Source organism: Phalacrocorax carbo, chromosome 9 (assembly GCF_963921805.1).
Source record: "Phalacrocorax carbo chromosome 9, bPhaCar2.1, whole genome shotgun sequence".
Lineage (NCBI taxonomy): Eukaryota > Metazoa > Chordata > Aves > Suliformes > Phalacrocoracidae > Phalacrocorax > Phalacrocorax carbo.
Window position 1 is genome coordinate 9,665,657 of NC_087521.1, and position 25,040 is coordinate 9,690,696.

The 25,040-nt window shown below is 37.3% G+C and overlaps 1 protein-coding gene across 2 annotated transcripts in view; it reads left to right on the forward strand.

Moving 5' to 3' along the window:
- The window catches only part of NPAS3 (neuronal PAS domain protein 3), a 628,382-nt gene that overhangs the window by 553,857 nt on the left and 49,485 nt on the right, over positions 1-25,040 (forward strand). For both annotated transcript variants that reach the window (XM_064460238.1, XM_064460239.1), the window contains one exon: positions 13,898-14,016. In XM_064460238.1, coding sequence (XP_064316308.1) covers positions 13,898-14,016 — 119 coding nt within the window. The remainder of the gene's footprint in view (positions 1-13,897; positions 14,017-25,040) is intronic.

Genomic DNA, 25,040 nt, shown 5'->3' on the forward strand with positions numbered 1-25,040 from the left:
ATTCTAAGCCAGCAAATGAAGAAAAGAGAGGGTCAGAGAGTTGTGTATTCCTTCTGAGAGGCTCAATTTTTTTTTCCCGTGCTACTGATTACTTAGAAACCACTGGAGAATTGTAAACCTGGTGGTGGATGAGTAAACCAGAGAAGCATCTCCTGCCACAGATCTGTATATAGGAGTTTCTTAGGAACACAGAAGTTCATATAATATATGAGTGAACATTGTCCCTCTAGCCCACTAGCTTGTCTTTTAGAGTAGCAGGTAGCAAATATTTCCAAACTACATGCAAAATCTACAGAATGATAACTGTAAGTTGAAGCATGACACTTGATAACTCATGTAAATTTTATTTTCCATAGTGCAGTATGGTTATTCTTCTTAGCCTCATAGATATGTAGTCCTTCTTTTGAAGTTCTTTTATATATATATATTGATTGTGAATATATAGATTGCATGTTGTGGGGAAAAAATTTCTTTCTATCATTTTGTCTTTATCAGCTCAAAATGTGTTTTCCCTCCCATTTATTGGAAATCCCTTTGTTCTTATATTATCTTCTATGTATCATTCACTATTTTATGTACCTTTTGTCACATCACTTCTTATTTATCTGTTCTCAGAGCTAAGTATTTATAATCTCATGAATCTCTCTTCAGATGTCCTTCTACGAGAGTTTTTCTGTTTCCATTATTCTCTTTTTTAATAGCAGATGACCAGAACTGAACACAATACTCAGTGTAAAGCTTGGACTATAAGTTTACATAATGGCTTAGTAATATTTGTTAATTTTAGATTCATTTTTATTGTGTTCTCATCTCATTTAACCTTTCAGTCATAACGGTCTCCATACAGAGCAGATGTTTTCACTGAGATATTTCCATCTCCTTTTACTGCCTGGTTAGAGTTATTTAAAACTCCTCAATATACAGGAGTGGTTTCTTCAGAAGTGTGCCACATGTTGCACTTGTTAGGATGAAATTTCATCTATTGCGCTGCTGTTCAATTGTCTGCTCTGATTGCTATTTAGGTCCCTCTCGTGTTCCTCCTGATCTTCTTTTGATGTAAATACTTGCATTTTAAAGTCTTTCTACACTGGCACCCAGTATTCAAGTAAAACACATAGCAGATGGGAAGTCTGCAGATGTTTTCCACTGATTTGCTTAGTTTAGGTACACAATTACCATGAACAGGTAAAATGTTGAAACTGTCCCAGAAGAAGAGAGGCTAATAACCCAGATCGGCCAAAACGAAAAACCAGATTCCTATGCCTCACTCTTTCCCTCTTTTTCCCAGTACTGCATCTGAGGTAGAACACAGATAACTTCTGTGGAGAGGGAAGTTGTCTTTATTTGTTTATAAGGATATGGTGTCCTGTAAATTGTAATATGAATGGAAATGTCCTAAATATCAGACAACAGAAGAAAATAAAATGCTGTATAAAGAGATAAAAACTAGAAGAGAAGGAAAAGTATAGCCTGCTGGAGGTTGGTATAGAGAGGGAAAGCAGGCGTTTGTGTAAACCATGAACGCGGGTACGATTCCTGGATTTAGGCACAACGTGAAAAATGTCAGTGTAAAAGTATTTCATACACTTCTGTAAACACAAAAGAATATGTAAAGATGGATGTATTTGTATGTGAACGTAAAGTCAAAGGTCAGATCAAGCTCTGCTTAAGATTTATCAGTAGTATGGTATGTTTCTTTCTAATTCCCTTTCTTTAGTATAAGTCTGTGGTTTTTCTTGTCTTGGCATTCTAGTAAAGCAACTAACCATGTTAAAATATGTAATATTTTTATCTATTGGAAGGAATGCATATGAATATGCTTTTCAAATTTCAAAATTAAATCATCTGCAGTGGTACTCTTCAAGGACAGAAGGGTTATCTGGCACACAGGTGGGAGAATAGTTGCTCATTAGGGAAGGTTTGTTATATGGTAACGTATAATTAAGGTAATGGTCACAGCTTGTGTGACAGCAAACACTCTGGCAGTTGTTTGATTGCTGTCTGGGTCAGGAGATCAGCTCTTTCTACAAGATGTATCCACATTAGTGTGTTAGTGAACAGGTTAGAAAGCAAATTACAGCTGCCTTTCTTAGGCGTATTACTGTCTAGGCTCATTGTTTTGGTTTTTTTACTGTACATCAGCAGTAATGTGGCTTCTGAAGACTTCATGTGACAGGTTAGGCATTTTATCCTTTGAGTAAACAGTAATCATGGTGTGAAGAAAGTGGGGCATTGGAGATTTTTCCCATTCTTTGAGAATTCCATTCTTCCTTTTTAGTTTGCTCCAAGGGCTCTTTGGGGATACATATATTAAGCCCTTTAAATAGTTCATAATAAATCTTTGTCTCAGGCTGATTCTGACAGTTTTTTAAAGAGTCTTTTAAGAGAGAATCCTCAATCATTTCTTAATCCATGGGGTGATCTTCAGACTTGGAGGAAAAAGAAACAGTGCAAGCTCCAGGGTTGTGAAAATACAATGTAGAAAAATTTTAACTCAGAAAAACTCAGGAAATACTGTACCATGGAAATTTCACCAATCGTTCTGTGCTCTGCCTGCGTCTAAATGATCATTCTCCAAGTTACTCAGTTTGCAAACACTGGAGATAGAAAAATGGGCTAAGAAAAAAAAGGGCAATTATTATTGATCATCTTATTATCTTGCGTTTGGCTTTATTTTGCTTAAACCTTGAACCAAAGGGGCATTATGGGAAAAAGCAGCCATTGCTTCCATTGTTAAAATGAAGCAAATAAACAGGATTCCTTCTGTTAAGTGTTTACCATTCAAGCCTTGTGATAAATCTGCCAAAATACCTGCACTGCGGGCTGACTTTTAAAATGCTGTTTCCTGCGTAATATGACAGATTCTGATTGTGTCTGTCAAAACCCTGCTTAACTCCACAGTGTAAAATAAATAAATAAAGGGGGAAAATATAATAAAAGTAAGATGTCCCGTTCATTTGACATTTCACCAAATAATTTTAATGAGTTTTTTCTTAAGAATAATGCATGGCTGCAGCCCACTGGAACTCCTGTTAGGTATTTGTTTTCAGCAGCCGCAAGTCTGTCATTTTTGGAGATACCTCTTCTCAACTGTCTTTGAATTTCAATGGGCTGGTACTTGTCATTATTTTAGGATTTTTTGTAAATTCCGCATAAGCAAAGAAATCTATAAATGCTAACTTATCTAAGAAGTCTCTCTGTGTACGTTAGAAATATTGTTGCCCTATTTTAATATGCTAACCTGAGGAGAAAACATTGTAATGGGTACAAGGAAGCTCTACTAATAAGGGACAAAGCTATAGAGAAGCCTGGACAGTTGGGCTTCTTACCTCTTCAGCAGCCAGGAACATGAGTGTTGGAGGTGCAGGTTGCTGCTGGAAGTGCTACCAACTGAGCAGTACATCCCAATAACATCAGCTACCTGCCATGCCAGCTGTTCTAGCAAGTTCCTCAGCAGCAGCAGGATTAGCAGCTTGCCTGGTTCTGCCTAGCCTGGACCAGGTCATGGAGTTTCTGTATGACAGATGAGAGGGAATAGTTGTGCAGCGAATCTTGTGATGATGGAAACGTTAATAGCATTCTGAAATAAGTTTTGATGCATAATGCTGGGGACATAAGTATTTTCATGTTTAAGTAATAGTTCTTCTGTTCACAAGTTATTTTTAAGTGTTATTTGTTTGGGGCAAGGGATGGGAAAGCCTATGTTGCTTATTTTTTTCCATTATTCTTTTTCTTTAAAAATAACAGTGTTAGTCACACTGGTTTTTGACATGGATAAGTATATTCTATGTGAGTATATGAAATCATGTTTTCCAATACTTTAAAACTGTTGCTTGACTGTCTTCCAAACTATGAAGCCATGCAGCTGGAGAAAGTAGTTCCTAAGGTACGTTAGACCAGGAGTTTCTGCACATCCTGCAAAATCTGCAGCATTCCCCTATATCCCCTAAAGAATCTGCATATTGTCGTGGTGCTTGGCACCATACCTATTGCCACTGTCCAGTAATTAAGTTACCTGTGAGCCAAACATTAAACCCTATGGCGAAGACATTCTTGTTTCAAGAAAATGATTTCTTGCCTTCCATACTTCAAAATATTTATAAAACACCACTTTGCATTTGACACACCAATACACATCCAGATAAGGTTCAAACTTGGAAAAGGGAACAGTTTGGTAGAGCCCATGTGGCTGAAATCCAAAGAACAGAATGGAAACCTGTTTGCAGTTTTAAGTCGTTGTTCATTGTTAGCAAAGATGAACCCAGTTACCTGCCATGTTCGAAAAAAATAAGAGGTCAAATGATGCCACAGTCTTACCACCCTGTTTAGCCATTTTCAGTGTGTGAGCAGAAAGTGGTAGGTCAGATGGTCTCTATGTTTATTGCTGCTAAACCAGTAAGCGTTCACCATTAGTAATGACCAGTCTGTGTTTGCACATGTATGCTTGCTTGGCTTAAACATATGCCCAGTAGCTACGTACTTTTCTAGAAAGGTTATTCAGCAAGGTTACACAATTTGTGCAAAGTGATTTTTTGGCAGGATTCTATACACACTGATATAGCAATCCAGTAGATACTAGCAACCAGTTACTGCCCCTTGGTTAGGCTGCATGGAAGATTCATGTATATAAAATAGTGTATTAAAGTAAACTTACAAAAGCAAAGAGCAATCATTGCAAATGTAATTTTTTCTTCCTCTTTGGGATTCTAATTTTAAAAGCATTAAAGAAGACAGCTGCTCATGCTGTGATATGCGCTAAACAGCCTGAAGGATGGAAAAAAATATATTTGTAGCTCATAATAACTATTGACCTTTCTGATATACAATGTTCTCTGTGTTAGCTATTCTGCTCTATCAACAGTGAAGATTGAACATGACTTTTTAATAGAAAACATGGGGTTTCAAGCTGCTTTCACAAAGGTGTTTATGTATTGTTATTTTGTATTGTAGTACAAAGACTAAGTCCTGATGCCCTTTGTCTGACATCATGTTTGTCATAAAAAAGCTCCACTGTTACTGACTGTTTTATATGAGGAATTGGCTCGTAACCATTTTATAGTCGTGATAAAAGCATTGCTCCACTAGATCCAGAACACAGGTATTGAAAATAGAATCCCCCAAATATCCCAGCAGCACAAAAGGTATTTTCTGAAGAAATAGATTCCTCAAGTGGCCATATTTATGGGAGTATTCCACTAAGATTTAAAACACTCACTTTTTGCATTTGTACTGTTTGTTCCTTGACATACGCAGGCTGCTGCATAATAGCTTTTGCTGGATGTCATGTGCTCTCAAAGACTATCTTTATGTTACTCCATTTTTTCTCTTGAACTTTCCTACTGCTTAGTTGCTGAGCACAGAAACATCCACTAGCAGCAGCTTGACTTTGACACTTGTGTATGTTTCCCCGGAGTGGGATCATCCAAACATCGACTGAGCAGCATGAGGTAACTCGGCTGTTCTTCTTTCCCTCAGGGAAAAGCTTCACCAAAAAGCACCTCCCATTTGGCACATGAAAATCTGGAAAGCAACCTCTTTATTGTGCTTTTTAAACCCAAGCAGGCTGGCAGTGTTAGACAACATCAGAAGGGACTTTTTAATGTTTGTTGGGGGTTTTTTTTATGCCATGTGCTGGGAAGGAACTTTAGTGGGCCATTATTGGCAGCTCTGAACCACAGTTTTTTTCACAGCTATGCTCTGGAGTGTCAGTTAATGATTCACAAGTTACTAGGCAAGAGCAGAAAACTAGCAAGAGTGAAAAAATACCCTCAGTTGATCCTTCTAGGGCATGAAGAGGGGGAACAGCATCAGCATTTAATGGCAGCTTTGTGCTGAAACAAAATGCTCAAAATTGTTTATAAGAAGTTGCTTGGTAAAGATAATGATCATTTAAGTTGTGGACACCAGCCACATCTCAAAGGAGATTCAGCATCTAGTCCCGTATCGTTCACAGGCTCATAAAACTCTCAGGGAATTCAGTGAAGTTTTTACCTCAAAACTAGTCAGGATCCTTTTTTTACCTTTGCTGTTTCCTCATTTCTTTTGCAGTTTCTTGTCTCTGTACCCGTTCCCTAACAGGATAGATGTGCTATTACTTATGATCCTCTAGTCTCCTAACATCAGGACCTTTCCTAGATGTGTTCTGTTTCAAACTTCGCTAGAATAGCTGCAACGCAAGTAAACAGCAAGGCGATGATACCACTGTGCTAATTTTCCTTGGGACTGTTACTGAACCTTGAAAATCTATGAATGTTGCTGACCTCACATGAAACCAAGCCGACAGATCAGGTCAGATTATTTATTCCATTGCTTAAAATGAATTAATTTTAAAGTAAAAATGCAGAAGCAAGTTTGAGCTTCATACGCAGTATGGTTTATGTACCACTCACTCACTAGACCATAACAGCTCTTCCAGAGTTGTTCTGGTCCATTGGATGAATGTGGATACATTTGCGAGTGTTTAGATAATGGATTGAAGCCCAGTAGACTGTAACATTTCCAAAGGCTTTGTCAGAGTTAAAGTTTCCTACCATGATTAGTTCTGTTAATATCAAATCTTCATTATGTTGTTTTCAAACAGGCAAAAAAGCTCTATGTATTTCATAGATCACTGACCTACCAAAATTTATTGTAAAATCTGACTTTCAATATTATAGGAGTAACAAAAATCTTATTCATAGCTTCATCCTGGGAACACTTTATTTATAGGTCTATCCTGGCACCTAACTCATTCTATACTTTACCAGATATATAAAGAATTCTGTGGGATAAAGTTTACATGGGAAGTAAATTGCATATGTTGGGAACTAATAGCCTGATAAGACATGTTTCTAGACTAGAAGAAGAAGAAATAGAAGGAGTTGCAGAAGCAGAAGAAGAAAGGAAGCTTTGAGAGGCATTAAATAAAGTAATACTTCTTAGTCCAAAAAAGAGTAGTTCAGATTACTTTGGTTCCGCAGGATAATAGAACATTCAAAAATTTCTCTGCATAACAATAGGGAAAACTTGTCAATGAGTTTGTACTGTAGTTTATCCTACATAACTACAGCCACTACATGGGCCTAGTCTGGATTAAAAAAACAGACAGGGTAAACTCATTATTTGTAACTACAGGATAACTTTTCACAGCATGGTTTGTTTCTCTGCAGATGCAGTCTTTTCTGTGCCCAAAATACAGTATGCACATAGTAGTGTTTACACTTGTAAAACCTGCAAACTGAGCATTATCAATCACAGATGAATATAGTTTGCACATTAAAGTTGTGTTGTTTGTATATGTATGGTAGTTATGTGAAACTATAACTTATTTTGCCAGTAATTGCATACGCATTTTTGCTTATTCATTGGTAAAACAGCATTAAGCTACTTTAGAGAACTCTGGCTTACTTTTGCCTGTGGTTAATGTTAAGTCTGGTGTATTTGGGGGAATAACAAAAGCACATTCCAAAACTGGTGTAACCACATACACCAGACTGAATGTTGGCATGTCCAACCAAAGCCCTAACTAACAGGTCACACAGGATGCTAGAAATTATAAAATAATAATCAGGAACTTGATCCAAGTCCTTTCATAATATTCCTACTTACTTAAATGGGACCAGGCTCTAGTGGCTTAAGTTTCTCAAAGAAATTTAAACTCTGACACTGTGGGGCAGCTCACAAGAACGCTGTAGACTTACGTGTAGGCAACTGAATTAAGCCTTCTGTCACTTAGAATTCATCCCTTCTTCTTAATGCATTTCTAGTAGTTTGTCCCACTATATAGTTAAGCACTGGGGTTTTCACTACTTCCTACGGAGGAAATCTTCAAAAAATTGAAAAGACAGGATTAACTATGCAAATTAAAAATAATAACTACACTGTGTTGTAGTTCAAGTCAACTGATTCCTGTATAATATCCAAGTTCTTGTAAATCCACAGTGTATAAGGTGGATCAGATAGTAAACATGTTCTCCCACTTTTCTGGCTGTTGCATCTAAATTCACTGCTACCTCACTGACTTGACTTTTGCCTGGATGCACGTACTTTAATCACACTAAAAAGATACGCTGCATATATCTGACTTTGTCACTTGTTTTCCCACTTTCAAACATCTATGCTTAACAGTGTGCACCACCACATGTGGACCATAGCCTAGTAATTAGATTTTGATTATAAAAAATAATCCTATTTCTATATGTAGAAAATATATAATATATATTTAATATCATGGAAAATATTAAATAAATATATATCTAAGGCTTCAATGTCAATTAGTTGTAAAAATTTAAGGATTTTATATAGTGACAACCTAACTGAAACAATCTGAGGCACCAGCTTATCTCATCAATTGTTGGCTCTGGAAAATTACGGGAGAGGGAAAAGGAAAAACCAAAACATTAAAAGAACCAGCTTTCAACAGAAGTCTGATAGGGTTTAAAGTTTTTATGCCTTTGAGTTTCCAATAGGTCATGAAAAGTGAATTGTCTTCATCTTGGAGGTAGAATGACAAGAAAGAACAGTTTAATATCTTGTCTGAAAACATTACCTAGCAATAAATTCTTCAGAGGAAGTAATCCTTCTTTCCATTTCTTTTGGAAGAGCTGCCCTGAGCCTTCCTCTCTTCAGTGAGGCCTAAGTGAACTAAGTCACCAAAGGTCTGGGGCCCAATTCTTAACTTCTTCAGCTTTTCAGTAAATAGAAAAACAGAAATTTAAGACTCTCACCAAGTTAGATCAGTAGCATTAATTTCAGATCCAAATCTGGTTATTCAGGAACACAAGTTCCTGTTTATAACTGGAACAGCTTACAACAAAAGTATTATTCCTACAGTTCCTTTTAAAAATAGTATTGCTGTGGAAGAATGAACTAGCCTCTTCTTTGCCACCCACAAAGTTAACTAAATAATTCAGATAGTCCTTGATTTTGCAAGATGCTGAGAACTCTGGGAAGACCAAGAGAGGATCTATAGAAATTGGAAGTTCGGTGCTCGTTGGTTGATCACCAGGCAGGCTGCCTGTGTGCATAAATATGCCTAAGTGGTTCATCTGAATAGTCCAAGAATCTTTAGCACCTTCCTAGGCCAAGCTTTAGCTTCCAGTACTTGCCTATGTCAGCCTGCAATCAGACTGAACCCATTTCACTTAAAAACATGCATTTGCACAAGTGCTAAGTATAATTTCACAGTAACTTACACTTATTGGAAATAAATTGTCTTAATCTGAAGCTTTTGAATTATGTTTGCTGGGCTGCTAGTTAGAAAAATCTATCTTTTATCTTATAAAATTATCAAAATTGATCTGTAAGCTACTGAGAGAGAATTACCTTGGCAACAGCGCTTTTTTGAGAGTCACTTTTCTGAATAAAAACGCACTTTAAGAGGCAATAATATAAGAAAAAGCAGGACAGTTAACTACTCAAGGTTAAATTTTCCTAGAAGGTCTTTTAATGCCTGGTTACAGACAATAAACTGCACAGAAGAAATAGAAACATTTACAAAGATGCATCTAGTTCAACTGAAAATGATAGATTTATATTTCCTAATTATTAATCTGAACATAGTGACTCTCAGTTGCCTATGCAAAGGATTATAAGACTTGAAGAAAATGTAGGAGGAGGTTTGCAACTGTAGAAGGTAACATGAGAAGAGAGCTCCCTTCTTAGTATTTTGTGTGTGCTGTTATTTTGTTTCTCTTTTAAGAGCTGTATAGTTGGTGTTTGACTATGTCTCTAAAAAGCTGTATAAGCACCTGCTTTCAAGGAAGAGAAATGAAAGCCACGTGAAAACTTTCTGAAATGCCAACAAATCCAGAATTTCCTGTACAGTAAACCATAAGCTTTTCTCCCACCAACCCCCTAAAATTCCTTGTTGGTGTTTGGTTTTCCTTCTGTAGCGTTTGGTCCTCCTAAGAATGAGAAGCCTATCTTTTTATCTGTTCAGCAGGCAAAAATACATTTTTCTCCTCTCAATTATTTTTAATGCATGTTGGTGAATATTTATTCAGGCTGCTTTGGCAGGATTTCATTATTTAAGACATAAATCAAATTTGGAACTTCTTTTTTCCTGGGGGACAAATTGTTTATCTGAATTTGAATGTGCTTGTGAATCAGTCATAAGGGTAGTACTTGTGCTATTGTTGTGTAATAGCAATTATTTCCATTGTTTTACATTGTTTTGCTCTATAGCATTAAGGTAGTCAGGCTGCACACAGATGCAGAGTACATCTGCAGATCACTGCAGGATCAGAGCCATGGACCTCAGTCCTCCAGCTGCATGCATGTTTATCGGTACACATTCCACTAACATTAGAAGAACTCTTCCAGCAGGTAAAGTTAAACATTGCATGACTGGTTTGTGGGGTCTGGGCCCAAGCTTATCCCAAGGCAAAGCCACTGAAGGAACAGAGCTGCAAGGTTTGTTCACAAAGAAATGCTTAGGAGGAGACGGCAAAACGATTTTGGGAACTGGCCACTAGTTCGTACTATCTCCTCCTTTGCCTCTGTGGCTCTTAGTTAATGTTTTAACATTTACGACACTTTCATATGGGTATAGTGGGTTGCAGCTTCATGCCCTTTGAAACAGACAGTGCGTTCTTTGTGCCCAGATATGTCATCCTGCACTAGCAGCTGTGGGAGTGGAAAGAGAAGAGGTTTATTCCTTTAGTAGTACCTGCCGAAAATATTTAAGGACACACAAAGGCAAACGCTTTCCCAACAGACTACACAGTTACCTGTTTTGCAAAGACAGTGCAGACTTACTGTTTATACTTCTAAGCCTGACAGTGTATATAGTGCTTTCATTCATACTCAGTGAGCACTGACTTTTATCATATTATTAGCATTCTAAACTCACAGTTTCAGAGGTTTCTAACTCAACAGTAGGTTTAGACTCAGTAAATTCAGCCCAGGAGCACTATTTTTCGGTGTAAAAGGCATCTTTAGTTACTACAGTATCAAGAAAAGGGGACCTTGCTTATTTCAGGGTTTTTTGAAGGTCTTAGACTACAAATTTTTTAAAAATCCCTATTGAAAAAATGAATTGCTACAGAGTTTCATTCTGATGTTCCTCAGGTTGCTAGCTTCCTTTGACTTAATTGGAAAAAATTTAAAAAGCTGAAGGATTGGCATTTAAAATCAAGTCCTGAGAACTCATAATGGACCATATTCCATATATTCCTCTGCAGATCTCACTGACATCGGTGGATGCGTTCTGTACACATCCTATTTTTAAAATCCTGCATGCAAAATCCCCATTAGCATTGTTACAGTATCTACTGCGGGTGCGTGCAACTCTGAATGCAGATTTCTACTTCCAGCCATAATGGTTCTCTCCTGAGAGAAATTCAGAAAGCTGTTCATAAGCTGTTCTGGACTTTTAGGGAACTAATCCCATCTCACACATACACTCTCAGGTACTTTTTGTTAAAGAAAACCAAACACTTCAGAATACATATTTATGTGACAGACACTGTTCCAGTCTGTTGGATAAATTATATACATTTTATAACATTCACTTACAGAGATGTATAGACCTGTACATATTATAGTAACAGCAAAATAATGTTAGTCTTGTGATATAAGGTGCCACGAGCCCAGAAAATGTCAACGCCATGTACACTGTACTAGATGTCAGATGTTTTCCTTTCTTTCGCAAAACTATGTATGAAAGAGGAAATTTAATTTCAGTTGCTTGGGAATGGTACGTATGTATTATGGCCTGATCATTTTTTGAGCATGAGATATTTCGTGTTTAATTAACATTACTTCTGTGTGTTTAGGTAATTACCATTAGAACACATGAGGACATATTGTACTTATTTCGTGTGCTAAAGCATAATGTGCCGGACTACAACAACTACACTTGTTAAGCTGATTTTAGCATTTCTTCACACAGCAGGAAGCACCCATGCTGTGGTTTTTTAATGTACTCTTTAACTACTGCACTGTAGAGTACTGTACAATAAAAATAATAATTAATTATGATCTTCATCTTACCAGTACTGCTGCTATCCCAGTGCCCCTGGTTGCTGTTTCAGGGTTCCACTATTCTGTACCCTGAAACCCATATCTTTCAGAGTTTTATTTCTTAGATGATATTGCTGAACAGAGCTGAATTTTTTTGAGGACAGGTTTGTTGCATGGGTTGCAATAGCTTCACATTTGTTCAGGTCTCCAAGGACCAGCACCAATAAATGTGAAAGAGACAACAGCAGAATGGCATACTTTCCCATTTCCACCAGGATGAAAAAAAATACTCTAAATTAAGTCTAACCTTAAATGTATAATCTGTCCTTGGGAGGAAAAAAAAAAAAAAAAAAAGGATATAGCATCTTCAAACTCTTGGCATCCCTTACGAGAAAAAATTGGTTCTAAGGGTCTCTGATCTTGTGTTTTAGTAAAATAGAACTGCACGGCTGACTGACAGTTCTGATCTAAAGCATTTACGTTTAAGTTTTGATCTCTCTGCTTTTGATTAAAACTAATGAGCTCATTTAATTCAAAATGGGAATCTCTGATAAGAGAAATAAGGTTGATGTGATTGGATTAGAGGGGCAAATTAAACTCTTAGAGCAGAAGTTTGTGCTTATATAGTGTATTAAAAAGCTGTTGGCGTATTATGGCGTGTTAGATGATGAGAAAAATTTCATAGTAATTCATATTTAATCAGAAGAAATGAAAGTACTAAATATAACATGGCTCTGCTTTTCCCTCGAGTGATAAAGAGCTGTACATTTAAAATGACATCAAATTCATGCTCTCTAAAACAACAAAAAAAAAATCTTAAGAGAGACACTAAGGAAAGGGGCACTGTTGTCAGTTATTTCATCACAATAGAGTTGAAATGTCACAAACACAAGACAACATGACCACGTTAAATCAAGGACAATTCAATATAATCCTTAGCTCACAAACAAGTTTTTGTGTTTCTGTTGACTGCATAACAAATGCTTTTTAAATACTTGAATACTTTCTGCCAGTAGCTTGGTCGGTTCTCCAAAACAATAGCAAAATAACTTCTTTATTCAGTGTTAATTGCTCATTGAAACTGAAAGTTAGTTAATCTCCAATAAAGCTTGCTTATTGTAAACTACTCCAGAATTTTCCCATGAACAATATTTTGGGGAGAGGTTGGTTACCAGGGCTAAAAATAGCAATAATAAAGATTACATAAAGAATATCTCAGTGCTGACTAAGAGTATTTATTTACCCTTTTAAGTGGTTGCAGTTGATGGAGTGAGAAGCACAGGTGAGAGCTATACTTTCAAGGAGGAACTATCTCTTCAGTTGGACTACAAAGACATTACATTAGTGACCAACTCATCACCAATAATTAACAATTATGATGATGATGACAATGGTAATAATATGTGTCATTTGCTTGAGCATTTTTGCCTTCAGGCTGCTCAGTGCTTTATTGATAATAATTAACACTCAGCAATGGGGAAACCAAGGCACTCAAATCTAGCAAAGACTTACCCTAGGTGTCACTGCAAGTGAGGAGTGGAGACTAGGGAATAAAAGCCTGCAGAATTGGCAGCCTCTTTCAGCAGACAGAATTGCTTCTTCAGTGAGACTTTGCTTTTTCACAAAATATCAAAGAACTCTACAGTTTTAAAACAATGCCATATCCTAACAAAATAACTCCAGCTGTAACAAAGTTGTGCAAGAAAGAGTTAATGAGACAAATCTCTGTTAAAAATTCTATGGGAAAAAGAACTTGAAAATGAGACTTTCCGAGTATACATATATTTTTCAATTTATTTTTTTTTGCTAAGTAAATGAGGTAAATTGATTACAACACTCTTAGCATCCATCAGTCATTTATTTTTAGTGAGTTCAAGGATTGCACCTGAAAAATAGCTTAGAGGGGATGTATAAAATCTAAATTATGTGTATATGTATTTTTTCTATTCCTTAGTGGAATCTACAAGCCCCAGTTTACTAACCACTGACAACACTCTAGAGCGCTCTTTTTTCATCCGGATGAAATCTACACTGACCAAGCGAGGAGTGCACATCAAATCGTCAGGATACAAGGTAAGGCTTGCATTGTAGCATGAAATATTGGCATCTTTAAATTATGTTCATTCATGTTCCAGGGACACATTAACAGACAGAGAAAGGAGCTATTTCACATTTGCATATGTTTCATTACTTCTGTTAAAGAATCATTAATACAATATTTCCAGCCTAAGGTTCGGCTTTGGTATTACACCTCCATTAAATTGATCATTATTGCAATAAACATTGAAGATAACAGCATGATAGCCTTTAGAAGAGCAACACTGTTGGAGTAAAGGTATATTTTACCAAAGAAGGTGAGTCACACTAGCATCACTTTTTCCATAGTGGAAAATTACTGCTCATTTTGTTAGACTGTTAGTGGTCTTTGGGTTAGGTTTTTCCCAGAGAGGTAGAATTTCTTCATGCAGACAGTATGCTAGAGCTATTTAATTTCACTGCCGTTCTGGCTGAAGGAAACAACAAGCCACGACGAGTACTTTTCCACCATTTTTCTTTCATTGTCTGTCTGAGGGGCATCTGCTGCTGGGGATCATATTTGCTGGATTTCAGAGTCTTTTAAGATATGAAAGTCTCTTGTTCCTTATCAGCAGTAATCTCATTTTTCTTCAGTCATATATCGCTCATAGTGCCTGTAGCTATCAGTGGCTTTGCAGTATACTAAAACTAGAAGGAATAGCACATTTTTAACATTGTCAACTTGTGGAATGAAATATGTCATCCATTAAGTATTATACGAGATAAAAGAGTGGTACAAGAAAGTAAGTCTGAGAATGTGTGTGTATTTAAAGAAGCTGCTTGTCAATTTTCATTTAAAAACTTTCATGAGCACGATTTTTCAGTTTTCAGAGGAAGATTTAGAGGAGCTTTGAAGTAAAATTCCCCAACTCAATTTTCCCCAAAAATCCTCTGTGAATATAGCATCAAGGTACTCTACCTGAGCAGAAAAAATCTGGTAGAAATGCCTTCTTTGCAAGCAAATGACTGGGAGTCCTTCTGTTGGAAGGTTTCCGCATCAAGATGATTAAAGTAGTTGCTAATGGAAGTTTAGATCCAAATCACTGGTTTCTTAAGGCACCACAAGTTCTGATCTGTGTACTGGTTAATTGTCAACTCCCAAAAGAATGCACTCAGTACCTGTTCGTGCTGTCTGGTTTACAAATTTCAGAAGCTATCAAGACCAGAGAGTACGCTGGCAGTCTCAGGGAGAGGAAGACGAATGAATGAATGGGCAGGTCATTGAAGTTATACTAATTTTCATGATTAGGCATGGTCCATCCAGGCTAGGTCAAAGTTAGATTGGCAGGGAATTTATTTTGCTGGTTTCCTCGATACTTTTTCTGCAATATTAATGGGAAAAAATTGACACTACGTTTGTGGATTTTGCAGTCTGACATTTTTTGCCAGATGTAGGTGAGAACAAAAGGAAGACATGTGAGTCACTTTGTTGTTCTCTCTTCTTGGACTCCTGACAATATAATGTTAGTCCAGCACCAGAATAGGACATATCTAGAATGGGCTAGCTTCACAAGGTGGGTTTTTTAACTCATAACAATACAGTTCTTTAAATTCACAGTAGACCCTTCACTCAAAAGAAAGGCACAGTAATGTTTATCATATAAATACAATTTCATTTCTCTTTTATACCTGCTGATGCCTCATGGAAACACTGAATGCCATAGCTGAGTTGTCACAGGTAGAGCAGAATGAATTTTGAAAGATTAGATATCATTTTCTAGCCAGCTTTTCCTAGACACAAAGAATGGGTAGAAAAAGTATGACAGTCACCCAAACTGTAAGTAAAACATTTGGTTTTTTCCAAATTTTTCCATTAGGCATCAGTAATTCAGCATGAGTAAAATTGCATAAACAGCCTGCAAGTCCCAGGCAAGTGTAAATGTAGACGCACAGTTCATCTGCTTTTTGATGTTTTCAAGGATTTTGTAGCTGACAGTGTTTCGCTGAATTCAGCCATGTCCAGCCATATGAATTGTACTTTGACGGTTTCTCAAAAGTACCGTTATTGGCACTCTATGTTCTACGGAAGGATAATTATCTACAGGCTCAGTGAGCCCCAGAAAAACTGTGTATTCATTTTACAAGAGCTAGATCACATTAAAGTCTTTTTAACCAAGTGTTAGGAACTGCTTTGTTTAAACGTCATTCTCAGCGTATTAGACAAGCATAATAAAACTCAACTGCTATAGTGAATGTCATTCACACTTTTAGGAATGTTACCAACGTATTAATTGATTTCTACAAGTCCAGTGCCAGATCAAACTTAAGGCTTCTTGAATTTGTTCAGGTATATATTTTATTAAAATTAAGGAAGATCCATGAGCTTTATGGATATACAGCTATAAGAAACTATCAAAGGGAAGAAGAGTTACATAATATTGACAAAGCCCATGGGCAAAGCTAAGTTCTGCGTCAGAAGTCCCTGGAAGACCTCCAGCTCTTACTCAGGAAATGCTATGCCAGCTGGGGTCCTGTGGGAAATCCTGGTGGAGCAGGCTGACTCGGGAGCCTCTGCCTCACACCTTCAAAACACAACAGAGCACTGAATTTTCCCTCTGCAAAAAGCAAGGGCTCCTGGCTAACAGCTTCCCTTGACCTCTTGTGTCATTCGTCGTGGGTGGGTAACCCTCCTGAATCAGCATACAAACATTCATCAGGAGCAATGTGCTGGGAACTCCGTGTCATATGTGAGTCAGGTTTTAGCTCTGTCAAAGGTACTCAGCTCCCCATGGATTCAGTCCTCCAGCGGTGACAAAATTGTTCATCTTTGCAAAGTGGCCATGTCTTGTTCCAAACTCTCACTGAGCTCAGAACCACATCTCCATATTTTCCCTGCTTTGCGGACTGCTGATGAATGGTTTCTTTAGATAGCAAATGATTGAGGTGGTCCACAGGATGCTTCACCAATTTTCAGAATGAGCGAACCCTGCCTCAGGAAAATCACATAAAATTGAAAACAGTTAGAGAATGAGATTGATTAATCGTTCGGGTTGATCTAGTTGGGACTCATTTTCTGTCAAAAGAACTGTTGGAACAAAACCCACACTGACAGACTTACACATATGTATACCTCAAGGAGGGCCTGTTCCAGACCATTCTGACAGGAGATGAACCCTGTTTATAATACGTTCCTGGACTGATTTAATTATTCCTGAATTATACCTAAAGTTGGAGGTAATGGCCTTTTTTCCATGAATGGTATTACTTTAAAAGTCTGAAATGGAAAGGTGGTTACATGATTAATCCTACCTCCCTCCTTCCCTTTCATTGTTTGCCAGTACCCTCCTTGAATATGATTTTCCCTATTCATAATATTCGTAGGCTCAGAGCTTGTAGGATAGGAGTTTACATACAGTGCTGGGGAGCTATTCATTTTTCAGTGAGAAAATTTACAGTCTTAAAGAAAAAGTCAAATAAAATATAGTCAGCTGATAAAAAAAACATTGAAAACAAATAAAAAGAAAAAAATGATCATTCCATTCAGTGCAAAACTCAGAATGTATTACCATTATAGCTGTTGTCTAAGATACATGATGCAGAGACTTACTGTTTTTCTCTGCTGAAAATGTATCACATTTTCCTGTTTTCTTTTTTTTAATCAATGAAATATAGTTTTGTATTTCGTTTGGATTCTTGTGTCCATTTTACCTCCTTTTCCATTTGTTCTCCTCCATTGGAGGGTCACTATTCTGTCCACTCAGAAGTATCCCACCTTCAATGTTTCTATTGTCTTACTTTCTCAGACATGTCAAAGCTAATTTGAATTGAAAACTACTTTGTTCGAGTCCAGTGATACATTTCCTACTACCCTGTAGTATCCTATTATTGTTTTGTCGCGTTTACTTTCATGTCAGATTGTGCTAGGATTTTCTTTGTTCAAACCTTTAGGGTCTGATACTGGTTTCTTGAACAAAGCATAATTAATGGGATGAAGAGGTAGTTAAAGCATCAAACATCATCAGAGACAGTAGTTGCCAGTAGTTTCCAGTTCATCAGCTCATGAGATGTGTTAGTATATATCCATACCTATTCATCTACTGTCTTATGAAGTAGCCTTCTCATGATAAGCTCTTCCAGAGGTGGATAAGCAACCGTGAGGAGATTTCCTTGTACTTTTACTGTCACTGTGACAGTCTCTGAATTTGGTATAACCAAATCTGCTGTCTCTCCATCTCCTAAGCAGCTGGCAATCAACCTTCTTGGCAATCCCTCAGCAGATTTAAGGACATCTTTAAAATCTTACAGGCTGTGCCTTCGTACTTGGAGTGGTACTTTCTACCTGCTGTGCTACCTAGATGCCTGATTTGGCCCATTCACTGTCAACAGGAAACAGCCTCCGTGTCATTAAAACATCAAAGTCACTGAGGTCACAATGCAGACTCTTCAGTGACTGGAAGTAAATATAGCAGCTATTATGCACTGAGCAAAATCTTACTTACAACCTTAGACTTCTGAGCTTGTATTGTTGAGAAAAGAAATATTTTCTAGGTTACTCAGATCCTTCTGCCCTAAAGTGAGGCCTTGGTGTCTTTGAAAACTGCCTTGGGATTATGGAAAAGCACATACATAGTCTTTGGACATGAATGAAATGGACTTTGTTTCAGCTATTTGCATATGACTTTCAGGAGTTCTGACGTCCTTTAGTATGGCACAGAAGTGTTAGCACAGGATATAAGCGTAAGCCATGTGTTGCTGCTTTACAGAATCACAGCTCTCATCATTGCCAAGAGCAGGTATTTACACCTAGTTCTCTCTCTGGTGTTCTTCACATGCAAGAGAATTATGGAAAATAAGCAAGCTTAAAGAAACTGACCAAATTGCAATGAAAGGAGCAAAGTTATCTTCATTATTTATTAGATCACGGAGTACTGTTAAACCGGCCAGCATGTACCATGTACCAGTACCAGTGGACATACTGCCTAAAAATAAGTAAACTGTTACATTAAAAAAATCAGTTTAGCAAGTTTAGTTTAGAGATTTGGACCTTTTGTTGCACATCTAAGGTTTGCATTTCAGTAATGGAGGAATCAAATTTGGTTAGCTATGCCTCACACATCAGTTGCTGTATATCAAAATATTTTAAATAATATTTAAAACTCCATATAAGTATGTTCACAGATTAGTCTTCGTAGTCTACAGGAATTAATCGTTTTGTTTTGTGCAGTGGTATCTTTCTACCAACTTGTTTAAAATTAAAAATTTTCTGAGACTCTGCTCTCAGATTTTGCATTTAAAATCATAAAATTAGAATTCTTTGAATGCCAATTTTGAAGATGGAAATCTAAATTTCTTGTTGAATGTTTATGTCCATAATAGTTCTATTATAAGCCCTTTCCACAATATTCTTGCCATTATTCACAATTTTTAAATTAATATTTTTTTAATTATTTCTTTCTTTAGAAGAACTTGAAGAGTAGGGCAAGATTTGTAAATCTCAGTTGTGCACTTGATGTAAGTGCTGGTTTTGGCAGAATTAAGATTCGTTAACCCAAGAGGGCAAGAGAGACAAATGCTCTGTTAGAGAGACAAAAGTATGCCATTGCACGTGCTTTGTGATACTATTCTCCTGATTCAGTCCAAAACTGAAATGATTGGTTTGCATCTGAGTGAAAGATTCACCTGGAATTCAGAAACAAGATGTCCCTATTCCAAAACCACTTTAAGGACCCAATATATCATGGTCTTGTTAAGAACACAGTAGAAGACCACCTTCCATTTCAGGGGAATAGGAAGGAAGAAGAAAGAGAAGGCAGCTGGTTTTTTTGCATAATAGCCTAATTATTAGTACATTTCTCGAATGTGGGCTATGTTAGAGTCAGATTTAATTCCCTCCTCAGCCTGAGGGAATTCACATATCCCACTTTCCAGCTTGGCCTGAATTCTTTTCTCCTCTTCTAATATTTCCCCCCCTTGAAATCTTTTCTATCAAATATTTTACTCTGTCCCAGAAAGGTATCCTGACCTTTCTCTGTAGGAAGAAAGAAAACTGCAGAATTTAGTTTTTCATCACATGGCTACTGCCACACCTCCTTAATTGAGTGAAGAAGGAATAAGAAACCAACATCAGGAAGCATTATGTGAAGAGTTTTCTAAATGTCAGCACATGCATTCCCCGGACTTTTCAGCACTGGGAAGACTTAAAGGTAATTTGTCAGAGAGAAAGAACTGATCGAGAATTCACCCATGTAAATCGATGACCTTTTAGTCAAAAGGAAGTCTCTTAACTAGTAAAGATGCAGCATTACTTATCAAGGAACAAAATACTAATGGGCCAATCTGAGTCTTATGAAGTATCTACTTGTAGATATACAGACACGGTTCAAGAAAAGATGGTCTGCAACAGGATTAAGAAGACTAGAGTTCATTTTATGCCTTGCTATAGAGCTGTGAGATTCTATTAGGAGAGCTGTCTGGAAAAGCTTGGCTCACACTCAGCATCTAGATACACTAACCAACCTTTTTAAAAGTGTTTAGCAGCTACTAACACCACTTTCTCAAAAAGTATTTTCAGGGCTGAGCATCTTTTACATGGGATTTATAGCACTGTTCTACTACCTGGAGACATGAATGCATGTTAGGCATTCATTATTGCAGTAGCACTAATGAAACTAACCAGTTAGTGTTATATAAAAGACCTTTTTAATAGCAGTCTTCTTTAAAAGAAAGATTCAAGCTTTGATCATTCCTCATGATGACTGCAGCTGTAGGATCCCTGACACCTGTATCAGGATGTCCTTCTCCTCAAATATTGTCTCAAATGTTCGTTTAGCTTCAGAGTTGTGATTTTCTTGCAGGGTGTGCTGAATCGTGTAAATGGGAAATCACAAGCTGGGTTCTGAAAGGGAAGAAAACATAAAATTGAGCAAACACAGTTTACTTTCTGGGAGATGTTCTATTTTCATAAATCCTGTTATCAAAGAATAAGTGATGTAAAAAGATAATGTTATCACCAAATTAGCAGCAATTGTCTTTGATTCTGATCTTTAGGTAGTGTAATTCTGAAGCTACCTTTCTTAAAAGTCAGTGGATATAACAGTGAAAGAAAACTATGAGATCAAGATTTACTCTGATACATAATAAAATATTCAAAATGAACCGAGATCAGCTCCAAGTCAAATCTGGTATTCTTTCAAGAACCAAGTTTTATTGAGTCATAGAGATACAACTGTTTTCTGTACTTTCATAGGTAACACTAATTATCTAGATGTTTGAACTAACAGTGCAGTCTGAGACCCATTGCAGTGTTAATAAACAGACATCCATGAGTGGGATGAGAACAATGAGATCCCACCAGAGTGGGACCAGAAAATACCTCCTATTACACGCTGGGAGAAAGGTATCATGATGCGAGGTGGGAATGCCTACCGAAAGAAAGAGGTCTTCAGTCCACGGAGTTTTCTTACATTATCCACCAATGTTGTCTGCTGCTGCTTATTGTTAATGTTTTGGAACATGCCTTATGGAGGAGCAAAGAGAACCACACAGTGCCCTGTGAAGAATCACTAGCCAGAATTTGCTCCAGGACAGATAGATGCTGCTACCAGCATCTCTGCTCCACTTGGCTGTTTTGTAACTGCTGCCAGTGGATATTTTGGCCCACCTCCTTTTCATAATGTGTTAGATTTGGAAATGTGCAAATGCAGACACTAAAAGCTTTTTTAAATTATTTCTACTACTTCCAACAGTTCAAAGTTTTTGTCCAAAGTATGCTTAGAAAAGACAATAAGGTCATACATTGAAAAAATGTAACTAATATTAAGCTAATGTAGATAAGTACATCTTCCTGCTCTTCAGCAGATACTTAGAGAAGCAGTATCATCTTTCCACTGGTAAAACTTTATCGAGTGTGAAACAGTCAACGAAATTCAGAACTAAGTTGAAACTGAATGGAAGGTTCTTAAACTTTCATTTCGGTGAATTTGGTATTTAAGAAAATTTGTTTCTCATTGTTTTTCTCATTGATGCACATTGTCTTGATCTGGTAACATGAGATCAATAGCTGTTGAATACAAAATATAGGTCTTGAACTGATAGTTTTAAGGGTATAATCCTGACATCTTATGCAAACACATATGTGTATTTAGCTTTTGTAGAACTGTGATGGGTTAGCTGGAGGGAGAAGACCACATTTTTGCAAGAGAGTATTTTTCACTGTTGCCTCTGCAAGTAAGTATTTTCTTTAAGAATTGCATGAAAAATCGAAACAAAAATATCTTCCTGGAATAAAGTTGTTCCACAGATATGGAACCTATGTTCAGACATTACTTTCATTACACCATGATCTGTCACAGGCTGTATTACTGGGGAAGCAAAAGTTGCTTTTGAATGTGCAAGTAACACAGACACCAGGGAAAAGGCATGGTTGTTGCACTTAACGAGGTAAATCAGTGGGTTATTGCCTGGGTCCACATTCACTCCACAAAGGAAAGGCCACCATGCACGTTCCCTTGAATAGCTCTAGGTTGTACAGCACATCTTACATATCAGCTACACAAATTGGGTCTCATTCATAAATTCTTACGGTCACATGTTCTTTGAAATTTAAAAAACAGTAAAATCTTTTACAAACAGCTGGAAATATTTAAAATGTTATTTAAATATTGTCATTATTTATTACTTCTCTGTAGTTTTTCCTTTGTCATTAATTCTTGTATTCAGTATAATCTGAAATGTTAGCTGCCCACAGTTCATAAGGACCAGGCTGTTTCTTTGTCCTGTTAAAGCTAAATCCTTTTAAAAGTTCCTTTCTTTCCTGCTCCCTACTTGTCATATCTTCTTAGTGACATAACTGCATTAATTTATTTGCATTGTGCAACAGTGAGATAAACACTAAATTATGATTTCGCCTCATCGTGAACTTGGAAAAGTGTCTTCTCATTTATTTTTGAACCTATAATTCCTGTATGGTTTTTAAACTTTACTTTTTGTGCAGGTTCTTACCTGTGCAAAGCATTATGTTTTATTGGCTTTTTCCTGTTGCTTATAATGTCATTCATATTAATGAACGTACTTTTGCAACCCTCCTCTGAGGCTGGAAAGTGCTGACATACCAAGAGATCAAGTAAGTTGCCAAAAATAACAATGGCTGTTTGTGTCAGAGCCAACTGGGGTTACATGCTGTACTTCATCCTCAGCCTTTCTTCTTAGCGCATCAATATTGTCAAATCATCTCTGTGTTCCAGCACATCACACTTCATTTTCTCAGGCTGGTACTTCCTTTGTTTTGATGGTTGCTCTGAATAGGCAAAATGAGATACCAAATAAAAAAGTACTCAGATCAGATAGTGTAAAGTTTAGCAGAACCTTCGCAGAAAACCCAGAAAAAGATTAATTCCTGCTCTCAACTGGGCTACCACTGCCTGTAGAAGAGCGACACCAAAATCCTTTTCCTCAGAAAGAAAAAAGCAGCAATGTACCAGCAGAAAAACACATTTTCCTGCCCCTCAGTTTTAGCCCATGGGAGCTCCCTGAGGCTGCTGTTCCTGCCACCTCGGTGTGGGAGAGGAGCAGGGCTGGCAGCATCCACCTCCTGGGTTGGCAGCTGGCTTGGCTCCTTGTAAACTTTGCCTTTCTTATTTCAAAACAAACAGACTTTATATAGAGACCTTTTTTCCATTTTGATTAATATTCTTTCATATCCACCACAGATTTCTCCACCTAAAGACCTCAAAGTTTTATCAACTAGTGTGAAGCAATACATGTAATAAGCACATGTAAAACTGGTAGGGAATCATTATGCACTCTAGCTCTTTATATTTGGAACAAAGTGAAAGTACTAGCAAATCCAAATGCCCCATTTGTTCACGCAGATAATACCACTTTGCAGCTGCTCTTCGCTGACTTTCTATAAGAATAGGTGGTTGCATAATATTCAAGGCAGATCACTTACTCAAAAGCCAAATTTTTTAGTATCATTTGCTGTCATATGAAGGAAGGTTCCTCTGTACTTGCTCATTCAACAGAATGGGAGAACAAAGGTACAGAGCATTTCAGCAGTGTGTCCATCACCAATATCCCGTACACAAAGCCAGTAGTTGAACGAGGACCATCCCACGAGGCGTTCATTCCCTGTAGCTGTTGGCTTAACCTGGTGCAATGACTTCTGGATAGTGATTTGGGTGCTGATTTGCTGTTTTTACCTTCTAGAACGGAAAATTGATGTCGAGTGTTTCAGGCCATGTTTCCCAGAAAGAGTTCCTACAGTATAAATGTCCTTTTTCTCTGTTGTCCAGACTGCATATACACTACTGTATAACCAAATAAGCCATTATGCTTCTGTTTCTAAATGCTTAAGCTCTGAGCAACCTGATCTAGTTGAAGATGTCCCTGCTCACTGCAGGGGGCTTGGACTAGATGACCTCTAAAGGTCCCTTCCAACCCAACCCATTCTATGAGTCTATGATTCTAAGCATGCCCCTTGATTTGTCTGTTTAATGCACTGATACTAGCTGAAGAATGGCTTTCGGTTGAGCCCATCTGCTTTACCCTATGGAGAAGGCAGAATATAGGTGTTTGGTGGGAAGAGTTTCAGTTTCTACTTTTTACAGCATCATTAGGAAGCCGTCGATCTAATAATAATAATTCCCATTTGACATTGTGGAGGTAAAAAGAAATCACTGCTGACATCAAAAATGAGGTGATATTTCAGCAGTATTATTTCACTGAAGATAAAATGGAAGTCTTTATTACTCCCAATGCTTTTAAAGAAAGCTGAGCAAGGCTTATACTGACCCTGGAGCTTATATACCTTAATGCATCTATAACCAGTATGAAATAAGAACTTCTAATTGTTACTGCAATATTTTTTGGCTGTCCCTCCTTAGAACTGAGATTTTTGTGCCTGCTTAAAGGAAAATGGGAAAGCTCAAATATGTTAATTTTCTCCATTATTTACAATGCATGCAAAAGACCCCAAACAAATGAAAACACGTAGTGTATTACAAGAAGTGGTAATTCTCTTACCAACTTCATGCTGGAGCTTTTACTGGGAATCCATACAGATTGCAAAAAGAGGTCTGAGC